The sequence below is a fragment of the Camellia sinensis genome, chromosome 1, assembly GCF_055761805.1.
Source record: "Camellia sinensis isolate YWXY chromosome 1, ASM5576180v1, whole genome shotgun sequence".
Lineage (NCBI taxonomy): Eukaryota > Viridiplantae > Streptophyta > Magnoliopsida > Ericales > Theaceae > Camellia > Camellia sinensis.
In genome coordinates this window covers 243,577,841-243,600,603 of record NC_138961.1, presented here as the reverse complement: position 1 = coordinate 243,600,603, position 22,763 = coordinate 243,577,841, and the positions used below count along the sequence as shown (strand labels likewise).

General features: G+C 29.2%; 1 protein-coding gene and 1 long non-coding RNA gene across 2 annotated transcripts; both read left to right on the top strand.

Annotated features, from left to right (window-relative positions):
• The first annotated feature begins 872 nt into the window (after positions 1-872).
• Positions 873-6,109, top strand: LOC145804867 (uncharacterized). Its single transcript, XR_014347543.1, has 2 exons — positions 873-1,426; positions 2,010-6,109. It is a non-coding gene; the product is annotated as an uncharacterized LOC145804867 (long non-coding RNA).
• Positions 6,110-12,932: 6,823 nt separating this feature from the next.
• On the top strand, positions 12,933-21,574 carry LOC114318657 (alpha-dioxygenase PIOX). Its single transcript, XM_082900182.1, has 10 exons — positions 12,933-13,141; positions 13,249-13,512; positions 16,333-16,482; positions 16,608-16,741; positions 18,581-18,794; positions 19,184-19,329; positions 19,538-19,765; positions 19,876-20,078; positions 20,247-20,490; positions 21,128-21,574. Exons 1-10 carry the CDS (start codon positions 13,034-13,036, stop codon positions 21,351-21,353), a joined length of 1,917 nt encoding a protein of 638 aa, XP_082756308.1. The 5' UTR covers positions 12,933-13,033; the 3' UTR covers positions 21,354-21,574.
• The last annotated feature ends 1,189 nt before the right edge of the window (positions 21,575-22,763 follow it).

The window sequence follows — 22,763 nt, the reverse complement described above, 5'->3', positions numbered from 1 at the left end:
CACTCTGCCATGTGCTTATAGCTGTTTACCAATTTTCAAGAAACATGCAATTCAGAAATAGCTTTTGGAAAGTCTTAGATGTAGGGCTACGGAATAGACACACATAGCACTTTTCTAATATTTTTTATATGTAAATATCGGCCTTTTGATCAATATAATTTTGTAATAAAAATAGAAGCTCTAATGATTATTTTGCTATCCTTATTTTCTTCCGCTTGCGTTTATTAATTTGTTTAAGAATTGGCCGGAGGTAACCTCGGTTACTGGCCATCACGATGCTTAACCCTTGGGTACGGGGAGCGGGTCGTGACAAATGGTATCAGAGCCAGGTTTATAAAAAATATAAAATATAAAAAGTCATCATTGGAGCATAGGACACACGCACATGTAGGAAGTTGGATAGCGGGTAATTAGTACCTAAATATTATATTTTGTTAGTTGATTTAATTATATTATAATTTTATATGATTATATATATATTAAATTTTTTTTTTGTATAATTTGTGATGGATATTAGATATAATTTATATTTGTTATAACAAAAGAGAGAAAATAAACAAAAGGTGTCAGACTCAAGCACTCACCAAAATTATAATATAATTAAATACATAGAATTTTCAGTTCAATATTTAAAAAAAAAATTCGACTTTTTAAAAGTGGGTTCAAATTTTAAAAATACTAATTTTGAAACTATTTCCTATCAATGAAAAGTTCACCTCAATTTTTTTCAACTTTTACATATGATTCTGTCACTGTGTTCTCAGTTTATTTTATTTTTATTTTTATTTTTATCGTAAACAGTACGAGTGAAAAGTTTTTAAAATCACCCATTATTTCTTATTTTAGCCCAATCCAATTTTTGACAACTAGACAGTGAGTAATTCTTGGTAAAGTGTTTTTTTTTTTTTTTTTTGAAGTACTATTTTCTATCAGATTAATCATCTAATATATATTTATCAGAGTGCGCAGCGGATAGCTTACATATGACAAATTTCGAGGACGAAATTTTAAAAGGAGGGAAGATTGTAATAACCCAGATTTTTAATTATTCTGTAGAATTTATACTAATATTATTTAATCTCAGTTCGGAAAATATATAATTTATTATATATTATTATGTGTAATTTTGTAAAATAATATAATTATTAAAAATTTAGGGGCCAAAATATAAATAAATAATTAAGTTTAGATAAGCTTCAATTAATTTTGATAAGTTTGAATTAATGGAGATTAATAAGAAAGTGACATGTGGCAGTTGGCTTGGGCTCACGAATTGAATTTGCATAAATAGGGAGAAGTTGATTCCATAAGGGCGAAAGAAAGAAAGGAAAAGAAAGAGAGAAAGTAGAGAAAAGAGAGGAAAAAAATAATGGAAGCAGAAAGGGTCTTTGGTGATGGAAAGAAAGAGTGAGGTATTAAAGTTAAGGTGAGTTATATTACTTCTTGAGTCACCAAAATGTATTTTACTGATATTTTGACTTACCAAAATCTATTTTATACTAGTTATATTTTATTAGTATATTAATAAAAGTTATGTTTTATAACGGTTTCCGTAACGTGGTTTTATTTCTGAACCCAATTTGCTTAAAAGGAAACCCATGGATATGTTTATTTATATTTTAAGGAATATTTGGCTATGACCTTATATACAATTATGTTTTGTAAGTACCACAACGGGAGTCTCATGCCTTGGGGGACTTAAATAACCAATGGCCTCTGTTTGGTTACTTTGTGGCCCTCTGATCCATTGACCCCTGTAGTGATTGTCACTTAGTGACTCCGGTTCTGTTCCATTATGTACTGTGGTTATAGTTGTTTACGTAATTTATGTAGTATATGTCAAATGATTTTCGTGTTATATGTTAAATGATTTCCGTATTATATATGATGTATTTTAATATCAAACTCTTTTTAGCTAATAATTATCCATGGTGAATTTTATGCTCTTATACTCTTATTATAATATTTCTCACTCTGCCATGTGTTTATAGCTGCTTACCAATTTTCAGGAAACATGCAATTCAGAAATAGCTTTTGGAAAGTCTTAGATGCAGGGCTACGGAATAGACACACACAACACTTTTCTAATATTTTTTATATGTAAATATCGACCTTTTGGTCAATATAATTTTGTAATAAAAATAGAAGCTCCAATGATTATTTTGGTACCCTTATTTTCTTCTGCTTGCGTTTATTAATTTGTTTAAGACTTGGCCGGAGGTAACCTCGGTTATTGACCATCACGATACTTAACCCTTGGGTACGGAGAGCGGGTCGTGACAAATGGTATCAGAGCCAGGTTTATAAAAAATAAAAATAAAAAAGTCATCATTGGAGCATAGGACACACGCACATGTAGGAAGTTGGAGAGCGGGTAATTAGTACCTAAATATTATATTTTGTTAGTCAATTTAATTATATTATAATTTTATATGATTATATATATATATTAATTTTTTTTTTGTTGTATAATTTGTGATGGATATTAGATATAATTTATATTTGTTATAGCAAAAGAGGAAAAATAAACAAAAAGTGTCAGACTCAAGCACCCACCAAAATTATAATATAATTAAATGCATAGAATTTTCAGTTTAGTATTTAAAAAAAAAAATTTATTTCGACTTTTTAGAAGTGGGTTCAAATTTTAAAAATACTAATTTTGAAACTATTTCCTATCAATGAAAAGTTCACCTCAATTTTTTTCAACTTTTACATATGATTCTGTCATTGTGTTCTCCATTTATTTTATTTTTATTTTTATCGTAAACAGTACGAGTGAAAAGTTTTAAAGTCACCCATTATTTCTTATTTTAGCCCAATTCAATTTTTGACAACTAGACAGTGAGTAATTCTTGGTAAAGTGTCTTTTTTTTTTTTGAAATACTATTTTCTATCAGATTAATCATCTAACATATATTTATCAGAGTGCGCAGCGAATAGCTTACATATGACAAATTTCGAGGACGAAATTTTAAAATGAGGGAAGATTGTAACAATCCAGATTTTTAATTATTCTGTAGAATTTATACTAATATTTTTTAATCTTAGTTCGGAAAATATATAATTTATTATATATTATTATGGGTAATTTTGTAAAATAATATAATTATTAAAAATTTAGGGGTCAAAATATAAATAAATAATTAAATTTAGATAAGCTTCAATTAATTTAGATAAATTCGAGTTAATGGAGATTAATAAGAAAGTCACATGTGGCAGTTGGGTTGGGGCTCACGAATTGAATTTGTATAAATAGGGAGAAGTTGACTCCGTAAGGGAGAAAGAAAGAAAGGAAGGAAAAGTAAGAGAGAAAGTGGAGAAAAGAGAAAAAAAATAATGGAAGCCGAAAGGGTTTTTGGTGGTGGAAAGAAAGAGGGAGGTATTAAAGTTAAGGTGAGTTATATTACACCTTGAGTCACCAAAATGTATTTTACTGATATTTTGACTTACCAAAATCTATTTTATAGTAGTTATGTTTTATTAGTATATTAATAAAAGTTATGTTTTATAAATATTTCAATAACGTTGTTTTATTTCTAAACCTATTTGCTTAAAAGGAAACCCACAGATATGTTTGTTTATATTTTAAGGGATATTTAGCTATGACCTTATATACAATTATGTTTTGTATGTACCACCACGGGGGTCCCATGCCTTGGGGGACTTAAATAACCATTGGTCTCTGTTTGGTTACTTTGTAGCCCTCTGATTCATTGACCCCTGTAGTGATTGTCACTTAGTGACTCCTGTTCTGTTCTATTATGTACCGTGGTTATAGTTGTTTACGTAATTTATGTAGTATATGTCAAATGATTTCCGTATTATATGTTAAATGATCTCCGTATTATATACGATGCATTTTAATGTCAAACTCTTTTTAGCAAATAATTATCCATGGTGAATTTTATGCCCTTATACTCTTAGTATAATATTTCTCACTCTGTCATGTGCTTATAGCTGTTTACCAATTTTCAAGAAACATGCAATTCAGAAATAGCTTTTGGAAAGTCTTAAATGTAGGGCTACGGAATAGACACACACAGCACTTTTCTAATATTTTTTATATTTAAATATCGGCCTTTTGGTCAATATAATTTTGTAATAAAAATAGAAGTTCCAATGATTATTTTGGTACCCTTATTTTCTTTCGCTTGCATTTATTAATTTGTTTAAGAATTGGCAGGAGATAACCTCAGTTACTGGCTATCACGATGCTTAACCCTTGGGTACGGGGAGCGGGTCGTGACAAATGGTATCAGAGCCAGGTTTATAAAAAATAAAAATAAAAAAAGTCATCATTGGAGCATAGGACACACGCACATGTAGGAAGTTGGATAGCGGGTAATTAGTACCTAAATATTATATTTTGTTAGTCGATTTAATTATATTATAATTTTATATGATTATATATATATATATATATATATTTTTTTTTGTATAATTTGTGATGGATATTAGATATAATTTATATAACAAAAGAGGGAAAATAAACAAAAGGTGTCAGACTCAAGCATCTACCAAAATTATAATATAATTAAATACATAGAATTTTTAGTTCAGTATTTAAAAAAAAAAATTATTTCGACTTTTTAAAAGTGGGTTCAAATTTTAAAAATACTAATTTTGAAACTATTTCATATCAATGAAAAGTTCACCTCAATTTTTTTCAACTTTTACATATGATTTTGTCATTGTGTTCTCAGTTTATTTTATTTTTATTTTTATTTTTATCGTAAACAGTACGAGTGAAAAGTTTTTAAAGTCACCCATAATTTCGTATTTTAGCCCAATCCAATTTTTGACAACTAGACAGTGAGTAATTCTTGGTAAAGTGTTTTTTTTTTTTTTTGAAGTACTATTTTCTATCAGATTAATCATCTAATATATATTTATCAGAGTGCGCAGTGGATAGCTTACATATGACAAATTTCGAAGATGAAATTTAAAAAGAAGGGAAGATTGTAACAACCCAAATTTTTAATTATTCTGTAGAATTTATACTAATATTATTTAATCTCTGTTCGGAAAATATATAATTTATTGTATATTATTATGTGTAATTTTATAAAATAATATAATTATTTAAAATTTAGAGGCCAAAATATAAATAAATAATTAAGTTTAGATAAGCTTTAATTAATTTTGATAAGTTTGAATTAATGGAGATTAATAAGAAAGTGACATGTGGCAGTTGGCTTGGGGCTCACGAATTGAATTTGTATAAATAGGAAGAAGTTGACTCCGTAAGGGAGAAAGAAAGAATGGAAAAGTAAGAGAGAAAGTAGAGAAAAGAGAGGAAAAATAATAATAAAAGCTGAAAGGGTCTTTGGTGGTGGAAAGAAAGAGTGAGGTATTAAAGTTAATGTGAGTTATATTATATTTTGAGTCATCAAAATATATTTTACTGATATTTTGACTTACCAAAACCTATTTTATACTAGTTATGTTTTATTAGTATATTAATAAAAATTATATTTTATAAAGGTTTCAGTAACGTGGTTTTAATTCTGAACCCTATTTGCTTAAAAGGAAACCCATGGATATGTTTGTTTATATTTTAAGGAATATTTGGCTATGACCTTATATACAATTATGTTTTGTATGTACCACCACGGGAGTCTCATGCCTTGGGGGACTTAAATAACTATTGGCCTCTGTTTGGTTACTTTGTGGCCCTCTGATCCATTGACCCCTGTAGTGATTGTCACTTAGTGACTCCTGTTCTATTCCATTATGTACTGTGGTTATAGTTGTTTACGTAATTTATGTAGTATATGTCAAATGATTTCCATATTATATGTTAAATGATCTCCGTATTATATATGATACATTTTAATATCAAACTCTTTTTAGCCAATAATTATCCATGGTGAATTTTATGCCTTTATATTCTTAGTATAATATTTCTCATTCTGCCATGTGCTTATAGCTGTTTACCAATTTTCAGGAAACATGCAATTCAGAAATAGTTTTTGGAAAGTCTTAGATGCGGAGCTACGGAATAGACACACACAGCACTTTTCTAATATTTTTTATATGTAAATATCGGCTTTTTGGTCAATATAATTTTATAATAAAAATAGAAGCTCCAATGATTATTTTGGTACCCTTATTTTCTTCTATTTGCGTTTATTAATTTGTTTAAGAATTGGCCGGAGGTAACCTCGGTTACTGGCCATCACAATGCTTAACCCTTGGGTACGGGGAGCGGGTCGTGACATAACCCACCTCTCATTCTGTGCGTGTTACCAACCTATTAAATTAAAAAAAGGTATTAGTGCGCTTTCCTGATCAACGTGACACACAAATATCCATTCGCTTTCCCTCCATACAAACCCACGCCAACTATCAATCAATAATACTAGCAGTGGCAAAATAGTCAACAAACAAATTAAGGGATCTCCTAATTACCAAGAAAACATTTAAGACCTTATGGATTACAGGTTTACAAAATGGGATTTACTGGTCAACTCCCCTAATATAATACGTAAAAAAATATGAATTCGATTTGGTGGTGAAGAAAATTATTCTTAAGGTCTCATTTGGAAATAAGTTATTCTCATAAATTTTTAATTTTTTTGACTAAAATATGAAGTAAAAATAAATATGTTTGGAATGACTTTTTGATATTTTACGAAAAGATGTGTAAAAAGTATTGAGAAAATGAAATATTTGACTTTTTGTATAGGTTATTGGCATTTTATTTTTTTAGTAATTTTTTGACTTTTAAACTAAAATATTGAGTTGTCAAACGAGGCCTTCTACTGTTCTATTATTATAATGCTTGGTTTCACTTTTCAAAAAATACTTTTCAAAAAATTCTACTTTCTTATTTTTCGTGTTTTTTTGTTTTTACTGATTTTTTAAAATATTTTAAGCCATTTTAAAAATTTTTAGACATACCTAACTTAAATGTATCTAAAAAGTAAAAAATTTGTGAAGAAAACCTTTTAAAAATTCACTAAATACCCAAAATACAAAAAAAAAAAAAATGAGAATTCAGTAAATTTTTTGTATTTTTATGTATTTATTAATTTTTTAAATATTTTTTTACACATTTTTTACTTTTTAGATACATCTATGTAAGGTGCATCTAAAAAGTAAAAAAAAATGTTTAAAATTCAAAAAATATTCACTAAAAACAAAAAAACACGAAAACCAAAAAACTTAGGGTTTGTTTGGTTTGTTTTTGGGAGAGTTGTTTTTGAAAAAAATTTGGGAGAGTTGTTTTAGAATTTTTTTTGGTTTGTTTGGTTGTATATTTTGAAAGTTGTTTTGGTGTTTGGGAGTTTGGAATGATTTGATATTTATTTGTAATTGAGTAGATGTGTGTGAGAGAAAAAGTGATTGAGAAAGAGAGAGGAGAGAGAAAAAGCAATTGATTGATGTGTAAGAGAGAGAAAGTGATTTTGAAAATTTTTTGAGAAAATCTCAAACCAAACAATTTTTTGGAAATTTTTTTCTAAAACTCGTCTCTAAAACTCAAACCAAACATACTCTTAATTTTCAAAAAATTTAATTCAAAAAACTTAAATCAAACACACTGATCTTATTATTATTATTATTATTATTATTATTATTATTATTAAGGGCAAATTACATATACACCCCTCGAGGTTTGGCTAAATTACAGATGCCCCCTGAGGTTTGAGAAATTACGAATTCCCCCCTGAATGCTATATTTGCAAAAGAAATTAGGGGGTAATTTGTTATGAAATATAAACCTCAGGGGGCAAATTGTTATGAAAATACAAACCTCAGGGGGCGGGATGTAATTTCCGAAACCTCAGGGGGGTATCTGTAATTTAGCCAAACCTCGAGGGGTGTATATGTAATTTGCCCTATTATTAAAGTTTGTCGACAATCAGGCATTAGGGAAGGTTGAGCTTAGAATATCATTCGACTTGACTTAAAAAAGAAGGGCAAATTACATATACACCCCTCGAGGTTTGACTAAATTACAAATACCCCCCTGAGGTTTGAGAAATTACGAATTCCCCCCTGAATGCTATATTTGCATAAGAAATTAGGGGGTAATTTGTTATGAAATATAAACCTCAGGGGGTAAATTGTTATGACAATACAAACCTCAGGGGGCGGGATGTAATTTCCGAAACCTCAGGGGGATATCTGTAATTTAATCAAACCTCGAGGGGTGTATATGTAATTTGCCCATTAAAAGAATTGTAAATTATTTACATTTAGTGACCGACATAGAGGTAGGTGGAGGCTATAATCCTTATAAATTTTTTTAAGAAAATAAGAATTTCATTAACTCATGTTATTTCAAATATTTATGAAATAATATTGAAAAATAAAATTTTAACCCCATAATTTATGAGTCATCCACTACCTAATTTTAGACCTCTTTGGTAAAGTGCTACTATGGTCTTCTTCAATTGGTCCCTCCTACCCATTTTGATGACCAAAAATACACTCATAAAGAAAATTAGTACTTTAATTTTTTATTTTATTGAAATTTGACTGTTTCTTTACAAAATTTTCATCGTAAGTTTAAAAGTCCCGAGAAGAAGATGTCATCCTGTTTCCATAAAAAATTAAAAATTAAATAAGAAATAAATAAATAAAAAGAGGAGAGGATGATAAAGCTAGTTGACAAATGTGAGCCCTCGTGCTCAAGGCCCGCCGGGAAGGACCGGCTGTCTGTTATTGATTAAAAAGGCCCAATTACATTAATAGTCATTATAATTTGATATTTGTGTGTTTTTAGTTTTTAATTTTTCAATTGTGATACATTTGATCTTAAATTTTGAATCTTGTTTTAAATAAGGGTAATTGAAAATATTATTACTTAATTTAAAAGTAAAATCGTCAATTTGATAAAATATAAACAAATTTGATAAAAATAAATGTCAAAAAAATATTTTTTAATTTTTAAAAATTATTTTTATTCACAAAAGATAAAATTATATAAAATTGATAAATCTTTTAAATATTTATTTATTTATTTATTTTACCAAATTAATTTTTATTACATGTTTGGAATCTGAATGATGATTATGTAATGGGTGATCGTTAGAATTTTAATGTGTGGTCAATATATTTAATATATAAAATGTTTTTAGTTTTGGATTTTTTAGTTTAATGGATTAGTTTAATAATGATATCGAAACTGTCGCCATATTTGACTTTTGGAAAAATAGAAACTAATTTAATGAAAATAAAAACAACCATCCATTACGTGATCATCATCCAAACATATAATAAAAATTAATTTGATAAAATAAATAAATGTTTAAAAGATATATTAATTTTACATAATTTTATCTTTACTATGTAGAAATAATTTTAAAAAAATTAAAAATATTTTTTTGACATTTATTTTTGTCAAATTAGTTTATTTTATCAAATTGATAATTTTGTCCTTAAAATTAAGCAATGGTATTTTCAATTGTCCTTATTTGGAACAATATTCAAAATTCAGAGTCAAATGTATCACAATTGAAAAATCAGGGACCAAAGTGACACAAGTCTCAAACTATAGGAACCGTTAGTGTAATTTGTTCTGATTAAAATATTTTTAAAATTTGGTTTGTGTTTTGAGATAAATTTTTTTAAAAAATTTTTGGAGAAAGAGTTTAGAAATTTTTTTTGGTTTGTTTGGTTGCATATTTTGAAAACAGTTTTGAAATTTAGGAGTTTGGGATAATTTGATATTTTGTTGTACTCCTTCCATCCCAAACTAATGTCCCTTTTGGGAAATTTAACTTTTTTTGGTAGTATAACTATTATATTTTAAAAATATTAATTTTCTAAAGTTATCCTTTGATAGCACATTTTTTTTAGAATATCAATTGTCATAATTGCACTTTTTGTATTATTAATGAATTTAAAAGAAGGGAAAAACAGTAAATTCATATTATTTTATTCTTTGATTTTTGAAAAGAGACTAATATTTTGAGATAAGGAAAAATGGAATAAGAGACTAATATTTTGGGACAGATGGAGTAGTTAAGTAGATATGTGAGAGAAAAAAGTGATTGAAAATGAGAGATGAGAGAAAAAAAAGTGATTGATTAATGTGTAACAGAGAGAGAAGTAATTTTCAAATTTTTTTAAGAAAATTTGTAACCAAACATGTTTTTGGAAATTTTCTTCCGAAAACATGTTTTAAAACACAAACCAAACATGGCCATTATGTTCTTGAAAAAATATTTTTAAATATTATATAAAAAAGTGGATAGTTTAAATTTAAATATTTAAAACTAATATGATTCACATATTTAAAATTGTTATTTTTTATATATTTTTTCTAAACTAGTTTATATTAAATACTACCCTACTAACCTTTCTCAAAACATTGAATCTAACTTATGGGCCGAACATTGATTAATCAATATTATGGGCTATTCTAATATTGATCAAACACTGACATGAATGTTCCTTTATAAATTTTGCTAGATTGGATAAACTTTCGCAATTTGACTTTTTCCAATTTTGTTCAAAAGAAAGGAAAAATTAAAAACAAAAAAATCCTTTTCAAACATTTTCAACGAAGCACCTAATCTATGAAATGTTCTGACCACGGTCCCACAAACCACAAGTATACCTGCTTTATTCGTTTTCCTAATTTTTTTATTTTTATTTGTTTAATTTTTTTGGTATACAGAGTTCTAATACATCGAAATCATATAAAATAATGGGAAGGTGATATTTTTACAAATTTAAGCTACAATAATAAGTGTTTAAGTGTTTTATAGTAGGAAATAAAAATATAAAAATATAAAAATATATTTTTTACAAAAATTTTATTTATATTGAAGTCTTTGTTGTTTTTATGGTCAATGTGTTACAAGAAGTTTTCATTTTGTCTAACTTACTGTTTTGGATAAAATTTAAGAAAAATTATTCAGTAATTTCAAAGTATAGACACGTAGTATTACATAATATTGTGATTGGTGGAGAAGGCGGGTATGTAGGGTATTGTGTTGAATGATTGAGAAGCATAAGGTGACATATTGAATGATGATTGGTTAACGAGTACGAACAGGTGATACTCCGGAAACATTCTATAATTTTCTAAAATTTAGTGTCAGCTTATCTCTGTGAGTTTCAACATTGGTCTTAGGACTGCAAACGAATCGAATTGAGTCGAGCTTTGCTAAGTTCGAGCTCGACTCGTTTACTTATCGAGTTCGTTGATTAAGCTCGAGTTCGGTTCGATAAGGAACTGGACTTGAACTTGAACTCGGCTCGACTTGTTAATATTAATGAAACTCAAGTTTGGCTCGGCTCAACTCATTAAATTTTCTTTAATATTATTTATATTATTTAATATATAAATAATATATTTATTATATAATTTAAATAAAGATAAACGAACCGAGTTTATGCGAGCTTGAATTCAACTCGTTTACTAAACAAACCGAGCTGAGCTGTTAACAAATCAAGTCGAACTTGTTCATGAACAATTCAATTCATTTGCAGCCCTAATTAGCCTACTAGTGATACAGATGTCTTATAGTTTTGGTGGCACTGGGCTTAAAGTTTCAATAATACATGTGTTAAAATATGTTTTACCTCTTTCAATGTTTGATGTGATCATGATGAAAATATTTTTCATCTATTTTTTAGAAAGTGGTTAAGGGTATGAATTAAATTAGATTAGTTATCATCACTGATAAATATTAATTATGTGTCTGAAATTCTATCGTTAGGTATTGACTTTGACAGTAGGGTCCACTATATTTATGTAGAATGTTTGAGGAACAATAGTTGATATATACATTTGTAATAAGTAAAAAGTAGTGTTATGTGATACCCTATTGGCATACAAAAATTTCTCCGCTAGGTGTGATACACTGTCACCTTAAGTGTAGAACAATAATGTGTGTAATAATCTATTGATGGTTGTGAATGTGATTATGCAATTATTTGTCCAACTAATCTTTTATCAATCTATTGTTATTAAGTGGATACATTTGTGTAATTATTATGTAATTTCTTACAAAGGAAACTATAATAAACCTTGCGTTAAAATTTAAAGACTTAGACCATCTCCAACGATTCACCAAACTTAACATCAAATTTGAATTTTGGTGAAAAAGTGATTGTTTGGTGCTCCAACGATTGCACCAAATCGGTATCAAATTGAGAATTCACCAAAAAATTCATCAAAGTGAGAACATGCAGCAACTTTCACCATTTCACTGTGCGTAACCGTTGGGGAGACCAACTGGTCGACCAGCCGATTGACCGGCCGGTTGACCAACCAGTCCACTGGTTCCCTTACAAAAATTTTGGTTCAAAGAGATCAAAAGGTTTAAAAAGGTAAAAAAAAAAAAAAAAAAATATGCCTTACCGGTTGATTGGCTGGTCGACCAATCGGTCGACCCATGTTTTGATGCCTACCATTGGAGTAGTCTGTATCAAAATGAGAAAATGGGTCTTTTTTAACTCAAATTTGATGAAAAATTTGATGAAAAATTTGATAAACGATTAGAGATGCTCTTAATCATTGCAATTAAAGATGAGATTTCAAAGTAAAATTCAAGTAAAAAAGGGAAAATGAAATTTACGTTGAAACCAATTACAATTCAAATAGATGAATACAACTCAAATAAATTTCATCCAAAGAATTGACAAATCTAACTAGTACGAATGAGAATATTCCAACACATGGTTCAAATTTCAATGTTAACCAAAAAATAAGTTTTGACAAGTCTTGACTACAATAAAATAAAATAAAGGGAAAATAACAGAGGATGAAAATAAATTACAAATTAGTGGATAATTTTATCAACATTAATAATAAAAAATTTAATTTTTTTTATATATTTGTAATATATATATATATATTTTTATATATATTCCCACTAGATGCTAATGCCCCCTAAAATAAAATTATAACACTGGGTTGAAATGTCAATGTCACTTGTATATATATATATGTATTAACTAGCAATTGAGATAATGCTAAACAATTTTAAGAGCTGTGGACTAGTAAACTTTTATATATTAACTAGTTTATCTTTCTCTCTCTCTTTCCCATTCTCTTTCTGTCTAAGTTATGGAATTCATCAAGGCTATCTTGATGGCACCTCTGCATCATTGCATTCACAGAGACTTTCATGAAGCTGTAGCAAAGATGACTCTCATAGACAAGTTTCTCTTCCTTGTAAAAACTTCCATTCAAATCACTCTTTCCACTTCACTATACCATTTTTTTTCTCCATTTTCACAACACTAGGCTCAATTAACTTTTTTTTTTTTTTGGTTATGCAGATCATGCATTCCATTGATAAGTTGGGGATATGGCACCGGTTACCGGTGTTTTTGGGGCTGATATATCTATCAATTCGGAGACACCTTCACCAGGAATACAACTTGATTAACGTTGGGAGAACACCGGTTGGTGTTCGGTCTTGCCCGGCTGATTTTCCATTCAGGACTGCTGATGGTAAATTTAACGACCCTTTCAATGAAGGTGCAGGCAGTGAAGGGACTTTCTTCGGCCGCAACATTCCTCCTGTAGATCAGAATGATAAGGTTTTCTATTCTTCTTTCTTTTCTTTTTTTTTGTTTTTGTTTTTGGACAAGTTCGAGTTGTGCCTCATTCACATGGGAGAGGAAGTTGACATTCGATGTTTATAGTTTGTAGGAGAGGGGACAAAACTGAGTTAAAAAGAGCAAGCAATTCACTCCAAAAAAAAAAAAGAAAAAAAAAAAAAAGAAGAGCAATTCATAAACTACTTACGCAACAAAACAATTGAAAAAACAAGTAATGCTACGTTCCTCCAATTTGTTCCCCTTAAACTCCCCTCAATGATGTGACCAACTAATTAAGTCTCTTCAAATTGTTATCACGTCATTTGAGGGGAAAATTTGGAAGGATAGAGCATTTTTCTTGAAAAAAATTACTCCTTTTGTTCTTTTTAACGTTTATCTTTTGAGACAATTAGGCATATTTTGGCATTTAGGCTAAAAGTCAGTTTTTTGGCTTTTTAATTTTTTGGAATTGCATAATCTCTTCACTTTTTTGTATATTTTTTTTTAAACAAAAGCCAAAAAAAAATTAAAAAACTGACTTTTAACCTATTTCCCAAAACAACCATTAGTATTAATCCCACCAAGAGGTCTCCCACAGAAAATCTTCTAATCTGTCTCTCATTTTGTAACTCTTACTTTGGGCTTATAACTCATAATGTTGATATAAATTGTTCATTTCGTAAAACTTGACGTAAAAATCATCTGTGAAAAAAAATAATTTTATCATATATGAATAGTTAAATATATTATATTTTGTCTTATAAAATTAATGAATAATTTGAATTTAAACTCATAATTATTGTGCATTTTAAAAAATGATGTTCAATAAAACTGGATTTTTTACCTAATTTATCTTTATTACTAGGTTTACGAAATGAATGGATAAGATCATTTTTGTCAATACGAGATGGCCAAAAAACTCTTGCAAATTGGAGTTCTTTTTTTAAGAGTGCTGCTATTAGCACTCCATAAATTATTTTAGACTCCTTAATTTTTAGTTTTTTTTATTACAATAATAACGTCAAATAAAATTACTACAAATGACATCATTAATTTTCGGACACTCCATCTCACAATTAAACCTACATACCCACTACATTATGAATATGGGTTTATGAGAGCACACACCTCTATCATCACCCATCCATCTTTCCCAAATCTCACTTTCAAAATCTACCCATCCTCAAAACCTCGAAATCTCTTTAACGACAATACTCTCGCGGTAACAGCGGCAACTATTTGATTACTTACACTTTTTTAACTATGACAATGAGTGTAAATTTTCCTAGCAACCACAACTCTATAAGACAAGAGGAGTACAACAATAAAAGTTTAGAGGAGGTTCATAGTTTTGATATTGTTCTTAACTCAGAAGAGATTGGCCTTGTAAGGGTAAATTTCTTTAAAAAAATGGCAAAAATAAAAAAAATATGTTCGTCATTTTTTCAGGACTGAACTCCCAAATATATGACCGAAATTCGGGAATATAGGCTCGAACATTGTTTATTTGTTCAGGAACCAATAACCGAACATTGATTTTAAACTTTTTGTGATCTGAGATGAGTCAAGAATGAAGAAAACTCGAAAAACTAAACCATTTTAAGAATTGGGAATCAGAGATTTAATCTCCAAAAAGTGATTGTATGATAGGTCAAGAAAAGTAAGGTTGGTGACAACCATAGACAAGTTTTGTATTGGAATATCCCCTGAAAGATTATTGTGACCCAAATCAAGAGCTTAGATTTGAGAATAATGAAAAATATCATATGGAAAGTTTGTTAAATCGACAGACACAATATTCTTCTTCTTCTTCTTCTTCTTCTTCTTCTTCTTCTTCTTCTTCTTTGTGGGTTTTGAAAAGGATGAGACTCTTCTTTTTCTGAGTGGGTTTTGTTAGGGTTTTTTAGAAAGGAGTTTTTTTTCGGGTGTGGAGAGTGTGCATTCAATAGGTGAAATGTTTAAGGATAATTTTGGTATTATTTAGAGGGAGAAAAGAAATTTTGGGAGTTTCAAAATTTTTAAGTGGAGGTCCAAAATAATTTATAAGGTGCTAATAGCACTAATCTTTTTTAAATATATATATATATATATTTATTACACTTTTACCCCCTATTTTAAAATGATAGTTTATCCTTCAGTAAATCTCAACCACACAAGTACTCTAGGAAACTTTAGGAAAAAATTACTCTAGAGGATCCTTGGTGCAATATCACGGTGCAGAAATCACAAAATAACTTCTATCATCTTAGTCCATATTTTCTAATATAATATTTATATATAATTTGTTTTTGTTGATTTGATTTTAGAAATCCACTTTTTGTTTTGATTTTGGAGTCTTCGTAGAAAATATATAGGCAATTTGTGTTTTAATGTGTAAATAAAATGTGTATGTTTATAATTTTTGTTGGATGATTTTTATATATATTTTTAAAATAAAAAATTATAATTGTTTTCATTTTTTATTAAATGATTTAAAGTTGTGATGATTCATTTTTTATTAAATGATTTAAAGTTGTGATGATATTTCAAAAAGCTTATTAATTGAAAAAAAAAATGAAATTTCACACTTACAACTTTCATATTATAGTTTTAAGTCAATTTCTATTACTATATTCATTGGGAAATCTACTGCGACTTTTGGTGGTAATCACTTACTCATCAAGATAATTTAAATAGTTCATTTTGTAGGATTAGTCAAGTAAAATACACATACAAAAATAGATCACATTTGTGTTGAAAAAATTTAGAATCTCTAATGTTTAAATTATATTCATTAATCAAAATTTTTATTTTATTTTATTTTTTTATGAAAATATGTAGCTCCTGAAGCCGGATCCTATAGTGGTTGCCACAAAACTACTGGCACGTAGAACAATGAAAGACAATGGAAAGCAATTCAACATGATAGCAGCTTCTTGGATACAGTTCATGATTCATGACTGGATTGATCACTTAGAAGATACCAATCAGGTATGTTCTTCAAATGTTCATATCAGTTATGTTTCAATAATTTTTTTTGATAGAAATATCATTTTCTGATACTTTTGATCACTCTGGATAATATAATATATATGAGTGATGAATGATTGTTGTAGATTGAACTTACGGCACCAAGAGAAGTTGCAAATCAATGCCCACTTCAATCTTTCAAATTTTACAAGACTATGGAGGTTCCTACTGGTTTTTATGATATCAAAAGCGGTTACTTGAACATTCGAACACCTTGGTGGTAAGGCAATTAATTGGGAAATTTATCAATAGGGCTGATATACAAAATTCAAAACTTATCTAATCTCAAAATAAAATATTTGTACCAATTAATTAGTCTTACATATTTTTAATTATTACCAAAAAATTTGATTTTGTTTTTTTTTTATTTAATTTAAAGACATTGCTACATCCTATCACTACCAGACTTCCGTCAGACGATTACCAAAAACTTACCGGAATGTTCAACATTATCGAGAAGTCTCCTGAGTATCACCGGAAACTCACTGGACTATCACTGGAGTGTTCTGAACGTCACAAGAAGCTGCCGGAATATCTAGAATATTCGTTAGATGTTAAAACTATCACCAGATATTCACCAGAATGTCTAGAACAATGTCAAAAAAATAATAATAAACTGAGAAATTAGGATGAAAAAACATAACAAAATGTACTAAATATTGATAAACTGAAAGAAAGAAAGAAAAAAAAAAACTTAACAACAACAAACAGTAACAATATGGGAAAAAAAACATATGTGATTTTCAATTTTTGTAGGGTTTAAAAAAATAATTTCCAATATTCATCAAACTGAAAAACAAACTTTGAAACGATAAAATGTTACAATTTCAAAGCATGATTCTATTAAGCATTTATCTTTATTAATCAAATTGAAAAATATGTTATGAAACTGTAAAATTTTATAGTTTTAAAGAAAGTTATGTGATTGTAAAATTTTACAATTCTAAAGCATATTCATTTTAGCACCAAAAAAGCAAACTGTAAAATTTTACAATTTTCACATCCTATAACTAAAACTCAAAAACAATTTATTCAGAATTTGAAAATTTTCTCCATTAAATACGAAAATAGAAGTGTGTAGTACAGAAAAAGTTTAAAAAATTTAGAGAACGAGTAAAAGAAACCTATAGAGAGAGAGGCTTGTACTTCAGCAACTATTTTTAGTTTAAATATAGCCAAATTTGACATAGATTTGAGTAGATTTACATCAGATTTGAGTAGATTTACTCATCTTCTTCGTCAAAAACTCATCTCCTTCACCGTTGGTGAGCGTGAAGCTAGGAGTTGGTACTCTGTGGTTGTCGGTAAACCTTAATCAATGGTAGTCGCCGATGATTGTAGATTAGAAAAAGAAAGAAAATAAGAGAGGCATGGTCGTAGTCATCGTCATCGCCAGATATTAGAGAAAAAGAGATAAAGAGAAGAAACAAGGTGCAGAGAAAGAAAAGAAGACAAATAAACACAGGACTTTTGGATTTATCTATAAAGTTTTGGAATTAAATAAAACGCACTTTTCAAAAAATGACTCATGTGGGTAATTTTGCCCATTATAATTTAGGACTGTGCTTCTCTTCAGTCCTTAAGGTGCTGTTGGGCTCCGTTTTAATAATTTGAATTGTTCATATTTTATTTTAGGATTCGTGTGCGTATATTATCTTTGCAAAAAAATCAAGTTGATTGGATAACGGCAATCACGTGTTCGGATCAGTTTTGTATGAACCGTTTATTTCATTCATTTTTTTTTTACACAAAACTGATCCACACACGTGGTTACCGTTATTCCGATCAACTTAATTTTTTGTAAAGATAATGTACTCGACGAATTCTAAAATGTGAACGGTTCAGATAATCGAAACGAGACTTAAAAGTGAACTCAATAAGCCCAACAACACCTTCCCCGTCTTATTAAGGACGAGAGAGAGAAACTCAATCCTCTATAATTCATATCTATATATATGGCTTAGGCGAATTGTTTGGTTCCGTGGGATCAATATGGAGTTCACATTGATGATCGTATAAAAAAAAAGTAATGAGATGTGATGTAATGTAATGTGAATAGGGATGGAAGTGCTATTTATGGGAGCAATGCAGAGAAGTTGGAGAGAGTGAGGACTTTCAAAGATGGGATGCTAAAAATATCAAAAGATGGCCTTCTTCTTCATGATCAAGATGGTACTGCTCTGTCCGGCGACATTCGTAATGGTTGGGCTGGCCTTTTCACATTGCAGGCCCTCTTCATCCTGGAGCACAATGCTGTCTGTGATGCCCTCAAGGTACTTCTTCAAAAAATTTAGGGTTCGTTTGGGGAGTGGATTGTTTTTTGACTTTTTTGACTATTTTAATCTAGGGCTAAAAAGCCTCGTTTGGAAAAGACTTTTGATTTTTTTGACTTTTTTGTGAGAAAAAAAATGTAATAATTATGAGTTGGATGTGATGTTTTGTCTTATTAGGCTAAAAAGCCTATTTTATTTTTTGCGACTATTTTAACCAAAAAAACCTGACTTTTTTCTTCTCAAACGGAGCCATAGTATGCAATATAGCAATATTAAGAGAATCAAGTAGCACATCAAAAGTGATTAAAAAGAAAGAAAAAAAAAAAAGTTGATAATACGCATATGCTTTTATTACTTATTTATATTAACCCTTGTGTAAATATTTGTAGAAAGAGTACCAGGAGATGGAGGACGAAGAATTATACCGGCATGCAAGGCTTGTGACTTCTGCTGTAATTGCAAAGATCCATACCATTGATTGGACTGTCGAGCTTCTTAAAACTGACACGTTGCTTGCTTCAATGCGTGCCAACTGGTAAAACAAACTTTCTAATTAGACCCAACACATGAAAGAAAATAATTAGAGAGATACTATTAGGCCCAATTCCATAATCAAATCTGTTTATCTTGAAAAATACATGTTTATAAGTGGTTGTTTTCCATTTCTGTGGAAGGAAAATGTGGGGTTTATTATATAGTTGGAGTTTTTTTTTCTTACAATGAAATTAAGCCCATTATTTCAGGTATGGATTATTGAGAAAGAAATTCAAGGATACATTTGGACACGTTGGTGGAGCAATATTAGGAGGGCTTGTGGGCCTAAGGAAGCCAGAGAATCATGGGGTACCCTATTCCTTGACTGAGGAATTTGTCAGTGTTTATAGGATGCACTCGCTTCTACCTGATCACCTTCTCCTCAGGGACATCACTGCATCACCCAGTCTCAACAAATCTCTACCGTTGGTTAAAAAGTAAAGAAAAACACACTCTCTCTCTCGTATTCGTTCATCATCAAATTTCTGGATTTTTTTTCCCTAATAAAGAAAATGTATAAAAATTAATTAAATAAATAATTAAACAGGGTTCCTTTACCAAATCTGGTTGGCCACAAAGGAGAAAAGGCATTAACAGAAATAGGATTTACAAGGCAAATGGTTTCGATGGGTCACCAATCATGTGGAGCCCTTGAGCTTTGGAATTATCCTCTCTGGCTTAGGGAAATTATTCCCCAAAATGTAGATGGCACCGATAGGCCTAATCCCGTTGACCTACCTGCTCTCGAAGGTAATTTTCTGTTAAATGATCCAAGCTACTTAAGTTTTACTTGTTAATAACTTGTTTGAAATCAACTCATTATATAAACAAATCAAATTTAAACGCATATCAGAGTAATCTTTGTAATATACTTGTTTATGAGATAAAAGGGGCTGATCCATATGAGTGGTTGTGTAGTTTACAGAGATAGGGAGAGGAAAGTTGCTAGATACAATGAGTTCCGAAGGGGACTCCTATTGATACCCATATCCAAATGGGAAGATCTAACGGATGATAAGGAAGCAATTGACACACTTAAACAAGTGTACGGTGATGATGTGGAGAACCTCGATCTATTGGTAGGTCTCATGGCAGAGAAGAAGATCAAGGGATTTGCCATCAGTGAGACTGCTTTTGTCATATTCATTATCATGGCATCGAGGTATGCAATAACAATACTTGAATTCCATTATCTATATGTAAAGTTCATCTATTTACTCTTCAAATAATATAAACCTTCAATTAACTCCAAAATTTGGGTACTACCCATATCAATTTTAGAGAAAAAAAAAAATTAAATAAATAAACTATATTCATAATTTATTGAAGCCTTGGATGGTAAACAAAATATAAAAGAAATTTGATATTCACAACATTATTCTATTTTTTTCTGCATCTAAATTTTCTCCTCTTTGAATAATGTGACTTTTTTTTTGTAAATTTTTGAGACACAATATAATTACTTTTGATATAATATATGAAAATGAGACTCATTCTATCAATGCATAGATGACAAAATCAAATGTTCAAATGATATTTAAAATTCAGTATGTTGTAATTGTTTTCTAGTAATTGTCCTTTTAGACTCTTGGTGAGTAAGCATACATGGGGTTTGACAAAAAATAAATGAGTTATATGCTAGGAATCCTAAATATTCTACCAAACCTCTCAGTATGGAACCCATATACATATGGATCTGTGTGAGTCCCACCCCATGTGAAAGGTGTAGTAAACTATTTGGTAATATATTTGGAGTACATAACATTTCTCAAAAAAAGTTGGTGATTGACAATATGCAGAAGGCTTGAAGCGGATAGATTCTTTACAACTAATTTTAATGAGGAAACATACACAAAGAAAGGGATGGAATGGGTGAAGAGCACTGAAAGCTTAAAAGATGTAATAGACCGTCATTATCCTGAAATGACAAACAAATGGATGAACTCTACAAGCGCATTCACAGTCTGGAATGCACCTCCCAACCGACACAATCTCATCCCACTCTATCTTCGTATTCCCCATTGAATTGAAACACTATTCACGCCCTCCTATATGTGTGTTTATATATTTATGTGTGTTTACTTAGTTCGTGATCAAGGTTACAACTATGTTACCTTGCCTTTACTTAATTAGTCATGTGTGTGCTTTCTTTAATGCAATTAGCCTTGTCTTGTGTGTTCTATCATAAAGTGTAATTTATTAAGATTGTGTTTAAATAAGAAGAAATGAAAATAAATATTTACTTCTCTCTTTTCTTCTAATTTTTATGCACAAATTTCCTTTTAAATCCAAGATTGAAGATTGTTTTAATCATTCAATCAGATGAACCTCACACTACGTATATAGTAAATGAAAAATTAAATAGTTTAATAAGAATGTCTATTTTTTCTCCAATTTTCACTATAACCCTTAAGTCAAAACATGACCTGACCTGCCATTGGGATAGAACCAAATACATTCTAGAGCATACGGAGGATAGGCAAATAAAACTTCTAAGCTTTCGTTTGGGACGTGAATTGACTTTTTTGTTTTTTGAATCTTTGACTGTTTTAGTTTGAGGTTAAAAAATTTTTTTAGGATCAACTTTTTGAATTTTTTGACTTTTGTAAGAAAAAAATAAAATGATTATAATTCAAATATGATATTTTATCTTATTAATTTTTAATCTATTTTGTCTTTTTTGTAATTAAAATAGTCTCAAACTAATATCCCAAACATATCCTAATTTTCATTAGGCTAACAGCCATTATTAATACAACCTTAGTCATTTTCGTGGTCATTATTTTATGAAAATTAGCACTTCAAGGTCGCGTGATCATTGATTAAACGCATCTTCTTATTTGAGACATGAATCATTAAAAAAAAATTAAAATAGATAAAACTTAAATTTAGAATGTGTTTGGAATGATCTAAATAAGTATATTTTTTTATTTAAAAAAAATATATAAAAAAAAATAAGGAGATGACGTGACCCCAAAAAAAAAAAATACATTTTTATAAGAGATGCCAAATAGTACCTTAATATAAGAAAATGCTATGCGTCTAACATTTTCACATGAATTGACCTTTTCGTTTTTTGAATCTTTGACTGTTTTAGTTTGAGGCTAAAATGTTTTTTTTAGGATGAACTTTTTAAATTTTTTGACTTTTGTAAGAGAAAAATAAAATGATTATAATTTAAATATGATATTTTATCTTATTGATTTTTAATCTATTTTGTCTTTTTTGTGATTAAAATAGTCTCAAACTAATAACCCAAACATAGCCTAATTTTCATTAAGCTACAGCCATTATTAATACAACCTTAGTCATTTTCGTGGTCATTATTTTATGAAAATTAGCACTTCAAGGTCGCGTGATCATTGATTAAACGCATCTTCTTATCTGAGGCATGAATCATGAAAAAAAAATTTAAAATAGATAAAACTTTAATTT